The sequence below is a fragment of the Plasmodium falciparum genome (genome assembly GCF_000002765.6).
Source record: "Plasmodium falciparum 3D7 genome assembly, chromosome: 4".
NCBI classification, from domain to species: Eukaryota; Apicomplexa; class Aconoidasida; order Haemosporida; family Plasmodiidae; genus Plasmodium; species Plasmodium falciparum.
This window is the reverse complement of record NC_004318.2, coordinates 852,501-868,856: the sequence shown is the minus strand read 5'-3', so window position 1 is coordinate 868,856 and position 16,356 is coordinate 852,501. Positions and strand designations below refer to the sequence as shown.

The 16,356-nt window shown below is 18.8% G+C and overlaps 5 protein-coding genes across 5 annotated transcripts; 2 read left to right on the top strand and 3 right to left on the bottom strand.

Annotated features, from left to right (window-relative positions):
• Window positions 1-745: 745 nt before the first annotated feature.
• Window positions 746-2,356, top strand: PF3D7_0419500 (conserved Plasmodium membrane protein, unknown function; the record flags this gene model as incomplete). Its single annotated transcript, XM_001351467.1, has 1 exon — window positions 746-2,356. The coding sequence occupies one exon, from the start codon at window positions 746-748 to the stop codon at window positions 2,354-2,356; it is 1,611 nt and encodes a 536-aa protein (XP_001351503.1).
• Window positions 2,357-2,899: 543 nt separating this feature from the next.
• PF3D7_0419400 (conserved Plasmodium protein, unknown function) lies at window positions 2,900-10,859 on the bottom strand (the record flags this gene model as incomplete). The annotated part of the gene is made up of 4 exons (XM_001351466.1): window positions 2,900-3,221; window positions 3,444-3,952; window positions 4,151-4,507; window positions 4,629-10,859. The coding sequence occupies 4 exons, from the start codon at window positions 10,857-10,859 to the stop codon at window positions 2,900-2,902; spliced, it is 7,419 nt and encodes a 2,472-aa protein (XP_001351502.1).
• Window positions 10,860-11,807: 948 nt separating this feature from the next.
• Window positions 11,808-12,959, top strand: PF3D7_0419300 (conserved Plasmodium protein, unknown function; the record flags this gene model as incomplete). Its single annotated transcript, XM_001351465.1, has 2 exons — window positions 11,808-11,866; window positions 11,978-12,959. The coding sequence occupies 2 exons, from the start codon at window positions 11,808-11,810 to the stop codon at window positions 12,957-12,959; spliced, it is 1,041 nt and encodes a 346-aa protein (XP_001351501.1).
• Window positions 12,960-13,567: 608 nt separating this feature from the next.
• Window positions 13,568-13,978, bottom strand: PF3D7_0419200 (protein transport protein GOT1, putative; the record flags this gene model as incomplete). The annotated part of the gene is made up of 1 exon (XM_001351464.1): window positions 13,568-13,978. The coding sequence occupies one exon, from the start codon at window positions 13,976-13,978 to the stop codon at window positions 13,568-13,570; it is 411 nt and encodes a 136-aa protein (XP_001351500.1).
• A 1,312-nt stretch (window positions 13,979-15,290) lies between these two features.
• On the bottom strand, window positions 15,291-16,347 carry PF3D7_0419100 (conserved Plasmodium protein, unknown function; the record flags this gene model as incomplete). Its single annotated transcript, XM_001351463.1, has 2 exons — window positions 15,291-15,763; window positions 15,987-16,347. 2 exons carry the CDS (start codon window positions 16,345-16,347, stop codon window positions 15,291-15,293), a joined length of 834 nt encoding a protein of 277 aa, XP_001351499.1.
• Window positions 16,348-16,356: the final 9 nt, after the last annotated feature.

Below are 16,356 nucleotides of genomic sequence, written 5' to 3'. Positions count from 1 at the left end.
ATTATTTGTAAACATATAAAATATGTATTTGTAATATATATTATTTTTTATATAACCCATAAAAATTTATAATAAAACAATTACGCGTATCAAATATAAACATAATGAAAATATATATATATATATATATATATATATATATATTATATCTATTTATTTATATTCCTACACAAAATTAACAAATTAACACATATACATATATATATAATATATATATGTATATATTTTTTTTATATCCTACGAATTATATTATATTCACAAGAATATTTCAAAATTATATTAATTATAATATTTTTTAAAATAAGACACTAATGCTATTTGTTTATGTGAACAAATTATATATATGTATTTTATATTGATACAATAAATGTAAAAAATAAAATATTTTATGACCGTTTTTTTTTTTTTTTTTTTTTTATTACATGGAAAATATAAGCGTTTCATTTTTTTATATATTTAAAAATAAAATGTACATATTATTATGCATTAACTTATTTTTTCAATACACATAAAAAATATATGTATAATATATATATATATATATTTATATATTTATTTATTTATTTATTTGTTTGTTTGTTTGTTTTTCATATAGTTATATGTTTAACCTTTGCATTTATTTACAATAACAATATTATTACAATATTATAATTTTCAGTTAAAGAAAAAAAAAAAAAAAAAAAAAAATTCAAGTGCTCTTTTTGAAGTTTTAAAAAAAAATTATCTTTTATAAAAAAAAAAAAAAATGGTTAATCAAGATGATAAATTTAAGAAACCTAAAAATGAAATTTGGGAAAATGATGAGATATATAAAAAAAAAAACAAATGTGTTAATTCAACCAATGATAATTCTTTTATGAATATGAATGGAAAGAATAATTTTCCTTTAGAAGATGAATATAAGGATATATTTCAGATTAATAATTTTTCTAAGAATACTGATCATAATAAAAATAATGTGCATCTTATAAATAATCATAATATGAAACATAATAATAATTTTATAACAAATGAGGAATCAGAAAAAAACTCTCTCTTGTCAAATAAAGATTTAATTATTTTTAATTTACAAGATATTAAAAATGATGGTAATATGAAAAGGTTTGATCATACTAATAATACATTTCAAACAAAATCTAATACTACTACAAATAATAATAATCACAGAAATAGTTTAGATGTTATTTTGTCTAATTCTAATATGAATCCAATCGAAACGAACCAATTAAATAATGTATTAAAAAATGATAATACATTAAATATGTATGAAAATAATTCATATTATGAAAAAAATATACAAGGAAAAATGAATATTATAAATTTAAGTGATAATGATATAAATCAGGATGATGATAAAAGAAATTCTTTTGATATCTTCCCCTTCTTTAAAAAATTTAAAGGTATAAGAACAAAATTATTAAGTTATTATGATATAGATACAGACGTTGTCATATATAGATGTATGTGTGCCTTATTTCCATATTTAAATGTTGACAAAAATTATGATGTTATAAATAATATATATGATATTGAAAAAAATTGTGTAGATACAAATGAAAATGGTTTCGATAATAATACAAGTACAAAAGAATATACATCACAAGAAAAGAACATGAATACAAACAACAGCAAAACCAATGTTAGAAATAATGATAAAATGAATAAAGAGAAAACTAACCTTTTTGATGACGAAACATATGATGAAGAAAATGTAAGAAAATCAAGCAATGTAAATGATGCTTTAGATTATTATGATAATAAACTAGGGTTAGAAAAAAATCCAGATATTTATTCCTTCGTATGGTTAAATTTATTTATATCCTTTCTAGTGTTTTTTCTTTTTAATATAAAAAATGTATTTTTCAATGATATTAATAATAATATATCAACAAATCACATATCAAATAATAAGAACAATCATATTTTAGATAATCAAAGCAAATTAAATATTTTATATAATACTATATTTTTCATATACTCATTTAATATATTTATTCCCATTATAATATATCTAACAATTTATTTCAAAACCAAAAAAATACCACCTTTCAAATTAATATATCTTATATCTTTATTAAGTTATAATAATATTATGTTATTACCAATCATCTTTATTTATAAAATTATTATTATAAATACCTCCATAAATTTAGTACTCTATCTTTATGCAATTCTACGTTTCCTTATCTTCATTTTTTATATTAATACATCTATTTTTTATATTTATAAATATACAAACAATATATTTTTTAATCATTTTACTACAGATTTGATATATGTACTTTATGCAATCTTTTTCCTTTCATATGTATCTTTTTATATTCTTCTAAAATATTACATATTTAATAATTTATAAAACCAATTATATTTTAGAAATCGAAATGAATATATTTTCGTGTTCAGCACTTTTTATCACACGAAAGGACTATAACCATCAACCATAAGGTGATTAAAAAAAAAAAAAATATATATATATATATATATTATATATATGTATGTACGTATGTACATTATTCATTTGGTATATTTTTTTTTTTTTTTTTTTTTTTTTTGTATTTATTTTTTTGTTATATATTTAAAAACGTCTTTTTTGAATAAACCTTAATAATATTTACATAAACATATACTTAAAAAAAATGATTATTAAAAATAACAAAAAAAAAAAATATATATATATAAATATATATCTTACACAAATTTAAAAAAAAGTAAAATATAAAAAATATAAAATAAAAAGTATAAAACAAAAACAAAAATAAAAACAAAAATAAAAAACAAAAAACAAAATATGATTTAATTTATACATTTACATATATATAATATATATATATATATATACAAAGTACTTTTTAAAAAAATATACATTATGTATATATAACAAATTTTTCATATCATATTTTTATAAATCATCTCCATGAAAAAGACCTATCACTTCATCCATTTCACCAACGATGTCATAATTTCTATAACCTTTCCAGTTTTTATATATTTTTATAATTAAAAATATAAAGGCACAAGATATCCATAATACGGTTAAGATAAAGATAAAAATAAAAAAATAAAATTTTTCAAAACAATATATCTCAAAACTGAATATAGACAAAGAGAAACATTTATCATTTGAATTCATATATGATCCGTTCAAAAGGAAATCTTCTTCTTCTTTTTTCTTTTTCTTGTTATATCGAAAATTTTTAATAACTTCATTCAGATCAAAAAGGCTGAGAAAAATAAAAAATAAATAAATAAATAAAATAAAATAAAATAAAATTTAAGGGAATATAGGATAATACAAAAGCTTCATGCGTGATTTTTATGTATATAAAAATATTATTATATATATATATATATATTTATTTATTTATATATCTTTATATATATGTGGTTATTCATTCATATTAATATTGATATTATTTCATTTCATTTCATTTTATTTTTCTTACTTGCTTTTTTCTATTACACCGTTCTGTAAGAAACTCCTTTTCTCACTCTCACCATCACTCTCATTATTACTATTACCTTCAATCTTATTCTCACTCTTACTTTCACCCTCACTCTCATTTTTTATTTCCCTCTTGCCATATTCCAATAACACAGTCTCATTTAATTTTTCTCCCTTGGATATTTTAGAAGATTCATCAACAATATTATTTGTTTTTATTCCATTTTTCATTAATTTCCCATGTTCTGTTTGTCCATCGTAATTCCAACCCTCATTTGTAAAGCTAAAATTCATTCTTTTCTCCATCCATGCACTTATATGAACATTGGACTGAAGCTTTAAAGTAAAATTATTTTCCAGAGACCTCATTTGTTCAGATGACAAAACATATTTGTGTATCTCAACATTTCCATATTTTATTAACTTGGTATTATTTAATTTGATATTATTTTCTTTTGTATCCAACACGGATATGTTTTCATTTGCTCTTCCCCAAAAAATTAAATCAACCTAAAAAAATAAAATAATATGATAATATTATGACTTGTTCAGGAAAAAAAAAAGGAAATATAATGAAAATTTTCTGATTTGTTCAGAAAAAAAAAGAAAAAAAAAAAAAAAAAAAAAAAAATATACATATGTACATATGTACATATATATATAATTATTGTTTATTTTTTTATATTCCTTTTTATATTTATTCATTACAAAGAAGGGGTAGTTTCTATTCACAATGACCGAATTATGAGGGAACACATCCAACAATATAGGTTCGTCAATTTGGTCGTTTACAAACTGCACAATTTCAATTTCCGCATAAAAAGGAAAACTGAGTTTGTTTATTATATTAGAAGACTTTTCAATTAAATCATAAGAATAAATTTGGACAACATAATTTCCCTTTTCCAAATAAATGCTCACATTTTCAAATATGTTGATATTGTTATTATTTATATTGGCTTGTACTTTGTTGCTTGTAGCGATTATCATATTGTTTTTCAAGAGTTTGATTTCAAAGCTGGTTAAAGTGAAGTTGTACCCAAAATTGATTTTTACATAGCTCGGCTAAAAATAAAAAATAAAAAATAAAAAATAAAATATATACATATATAAATATATACATATGTACACATATTTATATTTTTTTTTTTTTTTAGGGTCCCAATTTCACCCCTCAATACATTACCATTTTAATCGTAAGCGGATAAGAAAAAAGATCCCTAGAATTCAAACTTTTTAAAAAAATCACATTTGTTTTTAAATAGTCATATAAATAATTCTTATTTTTAATTTGCTCAAAGGATATGTCTTGATATTGGTTGACCTTAAGTGATAAGGTGTCAAATATATTTGTAAAATATTTATTAAGATAATTATTATATTTTAAATAATCAATACTATTAAAATAATCCATAGGATATAAACTTATAATTAGCTTGAAATATGTACAATCATAATTATTTTTTTTTATAACTAATTTAAAATTCTTATCTATTTTATACCAGTTTAATATATGTTCATTTTCTTCATTGGAAAAAAACGGTTTAACATATAAATCTTGATCATTTGTATGTTCATCAGAAAAAAATTTACTGTCTTCATTTGTTATTACATTAATATGGAATAAATTTTGGATATCAAAATAGGTGTTTAAATAATTAAAAGAAAAATGAGATAAATTATCAGTTTGTTCAATTTTATAATAATTATTATTATTTCCATAATTATTATTATTATTATAAGCGTTTGTATTATTGTAAAAATCTCCACTTGTTATGTCTTCATCATAATTTTGTTCATCTATGTGTATACAAAAAATTTTAAGAATATACGCCTCTTTTGGTATCTCAAAAGAAATTTCGTGCTCACGTACTTTCATATAATATGTATCATAAATATGAAAATAATTCGTATTCATATTTGTACTGATAATATTATTTTTGTTTTTTATATATGATTCATTCATATGAACATTGGAACTATTATTATTTTCTAATAATTTTACTTCATGAAATAATCTTTTATAATTATCCGTTTTACATGTATTATCATATATTTTAAAATCTATAGTGTCATCAAGATGGTTTCCATATGGTAAGTATAAATTATTTTTTCCAAGTTGAATATTTTTATTTTTTAAAATATCAATAAAAATAAATAAATCAAACATGACCTTTTTCATTTTTACATTTTTATAATGATTATTCGAAAGAAACGTTATATAGATTTCATATTCACCTACGCCAAGATCGGTAGTTAAAAATAATTTATCATGAGATTTATTAAGTTGTGTGGGATTATTTTTCGATTTTATGGTTAAAATAAATGGATATATAAAATAATGATAATGTGGTTGTATTTCTATATATATATTACCTTTTACATTTAATACGATATTAAAAAGGAGATATTCTTTTTTAATTGTATCATTAAAAATGTTTATATAAGAGTCATCTTGTGATTCATTAATATTATCAGTATTATTTACATAGGAATTATTACTATTATTAATATTGTCATTATTGTTTACATTTTTTTCTTTTTCAAAACATATAAAGAATCTTTTTAATATTAATGTGTTGTAGTTATCTCGATTTAATGTAATGTCTAGTTTGTCATTTATATAAATTTCAAATGGTATATTATTCCAAGTATGTTCTAAAAAATTAGATACATCATCTATCTTTTTATGTTCAAAAAATAACATATTCTCTTTATCACAGCTGTATTCTTTATTGAAATAATATAATAATTCATTCTTAAATATATAGTTATGAATGACAGAAGGGTACATATTTTTATCATGCCCTTGATAATTGAACGTTTTATCATTATAATTATTATTTTTGATATTATCCTTGTATTCTATATCATTCGTGTAAATAGGCATGATATTAAAATGCATAAAAAAGGATAATGGCTTAATACTATCACTAGAATGATAATTATAATTATTTATATTGTTCTTATATATATTGCTACTATTTCTAAAGGTATAACTTGAATTTTCCTTATTAGAATCGTCATCAAATTTAAATATATATAATCCTCTTTCTAAATATCTATATACATTTATATACTTATCGGTAAACGTTAAGAACGGGTGAGATAAGGACAGAATTTGTTTCTTGACTTCATTAAAGGAAATACCTTCATTTGTGAGTTTAGGTACATCTAAAATTCGGTACACATTCAAAGTAATGTTCTTTTTACTACTATTACTATTATTATTATTACTATTATTATTATTATTATTATTATTTTTATCATTATCATCATCATCATCATCATCATTATTTCTTATGTACATGTTTAGAAAAGCATCATTTGGTATTATCAAAAGTGTATAATTATTGTTAACTACTTCAAAATTATAATTAACACTTTGATTTAATATTAAAGAGTTGCTATTTTTGAGAGATATGATACCTCTAAGATGATTTTCAAGATAAGGATAAACATTACCAAATATGATATTATTATTATTGTTAAGGTTATCATTATTTTGAAAATGTACCATCTGTTCTGTATGAACACTACCATACTCATTATTCATCTTATTTTTGATATCCCCCATATTTTTGTTCTCACCAGAGAAATAATTATTGGATACACTATTTATTACACCAATATTATCATCCTCATAATATAAATGATCAGCTTTATATGTTTGGTCATTCTTATTTTCTACTATATTTTTATTAATCATTGGAACATAGTCCTTAGATAAAATATTATTTAATAATAAAGGTAAAGTGATTTTATTATATAAATTTATCTGTTGTCTATCCACAGTTTCTTCCTCTGTTTGATTTGTATATGTAATATTGAAATATGCATATGAACAATAATTTTTTCTTATTTCATCATTAATATCTTCATACGTATCTATATATATATTTATATAATTTGTATTATTATTTAATATTTTTAATAACATAATATTTTTATTTCTATACGTGTTTGTACTAATCATGATAATATCATCATAATTTTCATCGATATACATTTTGTATGGGAATATATTTTTATGAAAAGACAATTCAATTTTTAATATGAAATTCTGATTTGATAAATAATTAATTTTTGGTAATATAATTTTTTTTTTAATTCTATTCTTATCTTGTTCGTTTGTTATATTTCCATCTTTATGTTGTGTTGGTAGAATATAAAGAAAGAATGATTTATAGAGATAATAAAAATTAATTGTTTGATAAATGAAGAACATATTATTTTCTTTTTTAATTACTCTGGGTACATTTTTATTTATAATAATATCATTATATTCATATTTACTAAGATCAAATGTATCATAGTTATTTGTATTTATAAATTTATTTATGGAGCTTTCTTTTATATAATTCATATTATTATTAAAGAAAAGGCATTTATCTAATGTGTTTAAATTATATATATATATTTGTAAATAAAAAAATGAATTCATATTTTTATCATTTTGCGTATTAAATTCAAATATAATTTCATATTCCCCTTCAACAAAAGATTCGATATATAGATGATTATAACCTTCATATAACTTCTTCTTATTATTATCATTATTATTTTTGTTGTTGTTGTTATTATTTGATTTATCTAATAAATAAATATATATATAATTATGTGTGAAGCAATTTATTTTGACTATCGTTTTTGGTTTTAATAATATAGTAAGTTTATGTTTTTTGTAATATGGTACATAACAAAAATGACTATAACTATACGAATCATATCCTATAATTATAGTAGGTATATAATTAATTTTTTGTATCATATTATGTTGATATGTTCCATTCATTATATCATTTGGATGATCGTTTTGATTTAATAACTTCATATTATCTACATATTCTATATCGACAAAAAAGAATCCACAAACATCTTGGGTAGTATATAATAATGTTGATACAAGTACATACAAAGTACATGGGTGTTTATCCTTTAATATGTATTTATTTTTTTTTCGTGTATCTTTATATATATGATAGTATTTTTGACCTTGTACATTTTCTACAAGAATAAAGAATAGATCAAGACCTGGAGAATTATTTATAGTAACCATAATTTCTTTATATTGTTGTGGTAGTAATTCTTTTTCATATATTATAACAAAATCAAAATATTCAAATATATGATTATTTAAAATCCATTTATTTTGATAAATTTGATCAAAGGTTTGGATTTGATTTGGTACATGACTAATATTATGTTGGTATTTACGTTTTAAAATATTATTAAATAAATTAGTTACTTGGTTCATTTTATCATCACATTGGTGTTGATTTTTATATAGAGACATGGGATATATTAATAAATTGAAATCATTACTTTCACATATATTATTATAACCATTAAGAATAATTTTTAAATCATAATATCCCTTCTTTAATATACAATTAATATAAATAATATTTTGAAGAGGGAAATTTTTTAAATGATGATCATGTTGATAATAATTTTGATATTCAAAGGTGTTATTATAATTCATATTTTGATTATATAAAAAACTATCATTATAATGTTTATGAAAAAAATCAGATTTGTTATTTTTTTTATAATCATATATATTATAATCATTAATATTATTCATATAATATGTATTACATATTTTTTCTGAAGAGTTATTTTTTAATAAGTTAACAAAAATATGATCAGATTTAATGAGCATAGAAAAATTAAAAATAGAATCTTCATTTATATATATATCTATAATTTGTTCATTTTTAAAAGAATTTATTATATCAAAGTTTAAAAGAAAATTATCATGTATATCAATGACTTTATTATTATATATTATATATTCATTAACATCATATAAACTACATTTCTCTATATTCTTTGAGCATTCATTTGTATAAAATATATTTAACATATTCTCTTCCTTAGTTTGAACAATCTTATTTGGAGCATGAGAATTATTTGAACATTCGGTGTATAATCGTTTATTAATATAATTCATAGGAATATAATTATCTGTAATGTTATATATGGATAATTCAAAATTAAAAAATAATAATGATGATAAGAAAGGATCTTTTCCATTGTCTTTCATATTTTTTATATCTCCCATTTTGTCATTATCATAATCATAATAATTATTATTATTATTGTTCTTGTTATTATTATTGTTATTATTATTGTTATTGTTCTTGTTATTATTATTGTTATTATTATTGTTATTGTTATTATTGTTATTGTTATTATTGTTGTTTTCCTTTTTAATAATTTCAGTGGTCTTATTATTTATTTCATTTTTTCCCATCTTATATAATATATCTAATCTATACAAATGATTATTATTTAATATTGTATCTATATATATTCCTTGTGAAGTTATGTAACTTTCTACACAATCTTCTTCACATTCCATACTTTTCTTCTTCTTATTACCATTTATATATTCCTCATTATTTCCAACCTTCAAGATATGTTCCATATCCATATTGTTTAAATAATTATTATGGATATCTATTTTTTTTATATGTATAACAAAATTGTTGTACTTATTTATATCATGTTTTAAGAATGATGTAAATTTTATATTCGCCTCTTTTTTAAATTCTATAAATAATAAAACAGAATATATAACCACAACTTTGTCGCCACTCTTTTCATCATAATAATAATCTTCTATATTATTCATGTTATAATAATAATCTTCGTTAGTACAATAATAATAATTATCTTTTATTATAATATAACTTTTATTATGTAAAGGTAGAAGATGATTATATAAATGATTTGGCATGATACCCCTCATCCCATAATTATTATGCACATAATTATAATAATAATTATTATTATTATTAATAATAATATTATTATTGTTATGATTATTTGTTTGTGTGTCATCCTTTATAATTCTTATATGTATGCTCATATTTACATTTATACAACTCTTTATTATATCATTATCATTTTCTATTGTCGTATATATAATAAAATAAAATAACCTTTGATCCTTCTCCCCTTCATAGTTTTTCCTATTATCTATTTTTGTTATGGTATACAAAATTTTAATATTTTTATCAGAATCTTTTTCCGCTTGTAATAATAACACACTTTCATTCTTAATAATTTCATATTCATATAATTCTATTTTTTTTACATATCCAAAAGATAAAGAATTGTATATATTATAATTTACAAAAATGCTTTGATCAGATGAATATTTAAAATACATATAATGCACAGGATATTTTAAAGAAAAAGTCTTAGACAAAGATATTTCCTGAGATATATTACTATATTCTAAATTATTTAAAAACAAAGGAATTAAATTATTACATTCATAATCACTGTTCTTATCTTCATAATTGTATTCCTCATCGTAATCTTCATCATAAGATAAAGATGAATAAAAAAAACATAAGAAACTTAAAATTAAAAGAACCAAACACGTTTTCTTCTTTTTTCTCATTTTTAAACATTGTTTATAAGGATTTAGAAATGGTGATATTTACAGGTGATAATAAGCATACACACACACACAAAAAAAAAAAAAAATAATAAAAAAAATAAAAAATAAAAAATAAAAAATAAAAAAATATACATATGTACATATATATATATATATTTATTTATTTATTTGTTTTATTTTTCACAAGATTTATTTACAATAATATTATATAAACCAAATGTACAAAAAGGTCGTAGTGGTGATTATACTTGAAAAAATATAAATATTATTAAAGAATATGACACATTTTTACATATATATATATATATATATATATATATATATATATAAAATATATCATACATATGTGTATCATTTATTTATATATTGTGTTTAAATTTTTTCATTCATTTTTAAAAATTATGTTTAAAATATAAAAAAAAAAAAACAAAATAAAATAAAATAATAATTTCCACCTTATATAATATTATTATCAAAAAATTGTGTATACAAAAATGTATGTGTGTATTTATTTCTAAATAAAATAATATTAATGATATATTTAATAAAACGTTTCAAGTATTACACGTCCCAAGGAGTAGGCACACATAAAATATTATACATATATTATATATATATATTATATATATGTACTATCTTATAATATACATATATTTTACTTTTTTTATTTTTTTAAATATAAATCTTTAATATTAGATCGAACATAACTATAATATGTTAAATAAAGTATTAATATTATATAAAAATTGATAGTTCAAATTTTTTTTTTTTTTTTTTTTTTTTTTTTTTTTTTTTTTCTTCCTTTCTTTTTTAAATAAAAACTAGTGGGAAAAAGAACTAACATTATTATACTTTTTTTAATATTTCAACAATTCATCAAGCGTTCATTTATTTATTATTTATTATTTTTTATTATTTTTTATTTTTTTTTATTTTTTCATTTATTGAATGAAGTGTAGACCAGTTGACACGATATTTGAAGCTTCTTCATTTAATAAAAGTAAAAGGTGACCACATAAAAAAAAAAAAATAAAAAAAAAAAAAATAAAAATAACATATAAATAAACAAATATATATTTATATATTTATATTATCATTTTATTATCCTGTTGCTTTAGAAAAAAACTCGAATTTTATGATGAAAAGTTAAACTACTTCTTTGAAAATGGGGTTATAAATTATAGTCTTCTAGAAATCGTAGGAGAATGTGGAACCGGGAAAACACAACTTGCTCTTACCATATGTGCAGATGAACTTTTAAATATTTACGAACGAAGAAAAAAAGAGAAAGAAAAAAAAAAAGAGAAAGAAAAAACGAATGAACAATATAATCGTGATGATAAAAAGAGGGATATTATTTTTTACATTTATGTAAATAGGACTTTTCCTATACATAGGTTAATTGAAATTGTTGAATCCAAAATAAAACAAAAAAAAACAAATTGTTATGAATACTATAAAAATACAAAGGAACATCATAACAAAAAATCGAACGGGAATAATGTGTATTGTGAAGAGGATGTAATAAATTTTGAAGACATGACACATGATGAAAGAGTCCCCGTAGATTATTATGAATTGAAAGAAACTGAATACCTATTAAAAAAGAATCTTGTAAAAAGTGTTTTAAAAAATTTATATATTTATAAAATAAATGATGAGAAAGATTTTTTTTGTTTATTTGAAAAGGATATCTTTTATATATTAAAATATTACAACATTTCTATTTTAGTCATTGATTCACTTAATTTTATATTTCGTGGTATGGAAGAACAATTCGATAGTAATAAAAAGAAACAATTTTTCATTAAGATATCTTTACTTTTGAAAAAAATAGCCTATGAACATAATTTCTTTGTATTCTTAATTAATAGTACTAACAATAAAAAGGATTATCTTGATTTCTCTTATGACATAACTAATAGTATGATAAATTCTTCTTGTTCAAATACGGTCATATACCTTAAAAAGATAAAAACATATAATTCTATTAGAAGAACCATGAGTATAAAATATTCAGAATTTCTGGTTAAATATAAATTGATGAATTTTCAAATAACGCAGGAGGGCTTTCACATAAGTGGAGAGATAAACAAATAAATAAAAACACACACATATATATAAAGAAATATATATATATATATAAAGAAATATATATATATATAAAGAAATATATATATATATAAAGAAATATATATATATATATTTACATTATTATTATATCTTCCATTTTGTCATGTCATAATTTCTCGCTTGAATAAAAATAAAGATACTCCATATTTATGTACCCAAGTTATCATACTATTTTTTTATTACTCCTATACGACCAAATATACAAAAGGATAATATATTAAAATCGGGGGTGGGGTGTAAAGGATATCATCAAGTTTATTAAAAATTATACAAATTGTTTTTATAACACTTAAAAATAATAAGAATAAATAAAATGAAAAAAAAAATAAAAAATAAAAAATAAAAAATAAAATGGTATAATATAAACTATTAATAAAAAAAAAAAATAAAATAAATTAGAAGAATTCAAAAGGATATAATGTGCATCATAATTACAAGCACGATAAGATATAAATAAATATAAATATATAAATATATAAATATATATATATATATATATATATATATATATATATATGTTAATATTTCTACATTTTTGTTAAATCATGGGGGGGGGGGAAAAAAAAAAAAAAAATTCATATTGGTAATTTTTTATAGTTAGATATATATTCGGCGACCTGCTTAATTCCCGGCAAATCTAATATAAAACTAAAAGGAGAATATTTAATAAAATTTAATATATTTGGTAAGAATGAAAAGAATAATCTATACAATCCATATGATTGAAATAAGAAGCCAAAAAATGTTCTATTAAATAATATTAAGAGAAAGCCTATTATAAAACAAACACTTCCTGCTGTTTTTTTTTTATTCATAAAAAATCTGAATATTTTTGTTAATCCAACTAAAAAATATAAACCAATTAAAAATAATAAATTAGACATAAACAAAAAAAACTTATCGAAAAATAAAAATACTCCAATGCATCCAAAAACTACTCCTAAAAATAAAAGTAACAAACCAGCTGTCTTATTTTGATCAAACATTTTTTATCCTTCTTCAGCATTTAACAACAACAAAAAAAATAAAAATAAAATAAAATAAAATAAAATAAATATATATATATATAAATACATATATATATTAAATGACTAGGATTATATTTAACACCTCATATGTATTAAATATATATATATATATATATATATATATATATATATGTTGCCGACTGAAGGGTGTGCTTTCTTCCTTAAATTAATCACTTCTATCATTTAGCATATTTGTAAATAATATTTTTTATATATCCCCATTTATCCTAAAAAGTATGTTTTTTTTTTTTCTCATATCTTACACAATAATATGTTTATAACTATATGCAGACATATTATTGTAATTAAAATGTTTTTACTAACAAGCAAAATAAAAATAAAAAAAAAAAAAAAAAAAAAAAAAAAAAAAAATACATATATATATATATACAATATATACCTATATATTATTATATATATAAATAAATATAGATATAGATATTTATTTGTTGCTTCATTTTTTTTTTCTATTACTTTTGACAATTTTTTGCTACAAATATATTATATATATATATATATATATATAATATTTTTTATTTTTCCTTTTTCTTTAAATTTATAATTAATTAATAAATAAAATATATATGTATATATATATATATATATATATATAAATATTAATTTTTACAAAAATTATATTTTATAAAAAAAATGAAAAATAAAAATAAAAATATATATATATATTATATATATATATATATATATATATATATATATATATATATTTATATAATAATATATTCCCTTTTGACCATATATTATTCATATAATTACTCCATTTACTTAAAATATTATAAACAGATATTTTAAATAATGTTAATAAATTAATAAATATATTATATATATGTAATATTATATTTATAATATATATATATATATATATATTAATAATTTTATTTTTATTAAAAAAAAAGCACCCTTCCGAACTACGCACAAATGTTATAATGTATATAATTATATATATATATATATGTTTAGATTTATTTATTTTTTTGTTGTTGAAAAATTTAACAAAAAAAAAAAAAAATAAAATAATAATTAAAACATAATAAATGCTTCGTTATATATTTTTTTTACCTTTTTTAAATTTTATTAAATAAATAAATATATTATATATATATATATATATATATATATATATATATATATATACATATAATATATATATAATATATATAATATAATATATGTGCAAATTCTTTATATATTACAAAAAAGAATATATATGTTATATATATATATATATATATAATTATATTTTATGTGGTTATTACATTTCCTTGTTAAAAAATAAATTTTTGATAAGAAAAAATCTTTTTTTTAAAATATGTATATTTTCAGCATACTCTAGTATATATATATATATATTATCATGTCCATATTTCTTTATGAATCTATAAATATCTTTATTTTTATTTAAATATGTATTAATAAAACAATTTTGCAGATCATTTATTAATAAATTTTCTGTGTAATGAAATATTATTTTATTATGTTCTAAGGTAAATAAAGAATATAATACATTTTTATAATTTAAAAAATTATTTATTTTTTTTACGATCATTTCTTTATTTTTTATATCCATATCATAACAATTATTTGTTGATAAAAGGTTATTAATATGTACCAGAAATTTATTTAAGTCCTCTACATCATATTCATTACAAGTCTCAGAAAAAATTCTTCTTTTGTGTTCTTTGCTCTGTGTAACGTTTCTTATTTTCTCCTTGAGCAAATTTTTACCTGCCACGAAAAATTAAAATATAAAAATGTAAAAATGTAAAAATGTAAAAATATAAAAATATAAATATATAAATATATAAAAATATTCATATGATAATATGTTAATATATAAATATACAACAAAAAAGAACTTTTACACCTTCAAACATAATTATAATAATATATATATATATATATATATATATATGCTTGTACATTTTTCACACACTCCTTTTTTACTCACTCATTATATGTAAGCACTGTATGTGTAAAGGATACTTATAAGAATTGAAAAGTATGTCAACATATGTTTTTATCAACCTTTTGTAAAAACATTCTTCATTAATATTATGAATATTGTTTGTTAATGTATATTTTACATCTGTCCCTTTCTCCAATATTTTCCCCTCTTCACAAAACAATATTTTCTTTTGTTTTGCGTGAACTATCCCTCCGGAATCCTTTTTGAAGAAATGAGGAATTGAAACATGACTTTTATATGAAAAAAAAAAAAATGATTGACGAGATATACTAAAGGATAAGGGGAAACATAATATTATAGCAGAGTTTTTAAAAACTGAGGAGGACCCTAATTGGTTTTTCATAGTTATTTA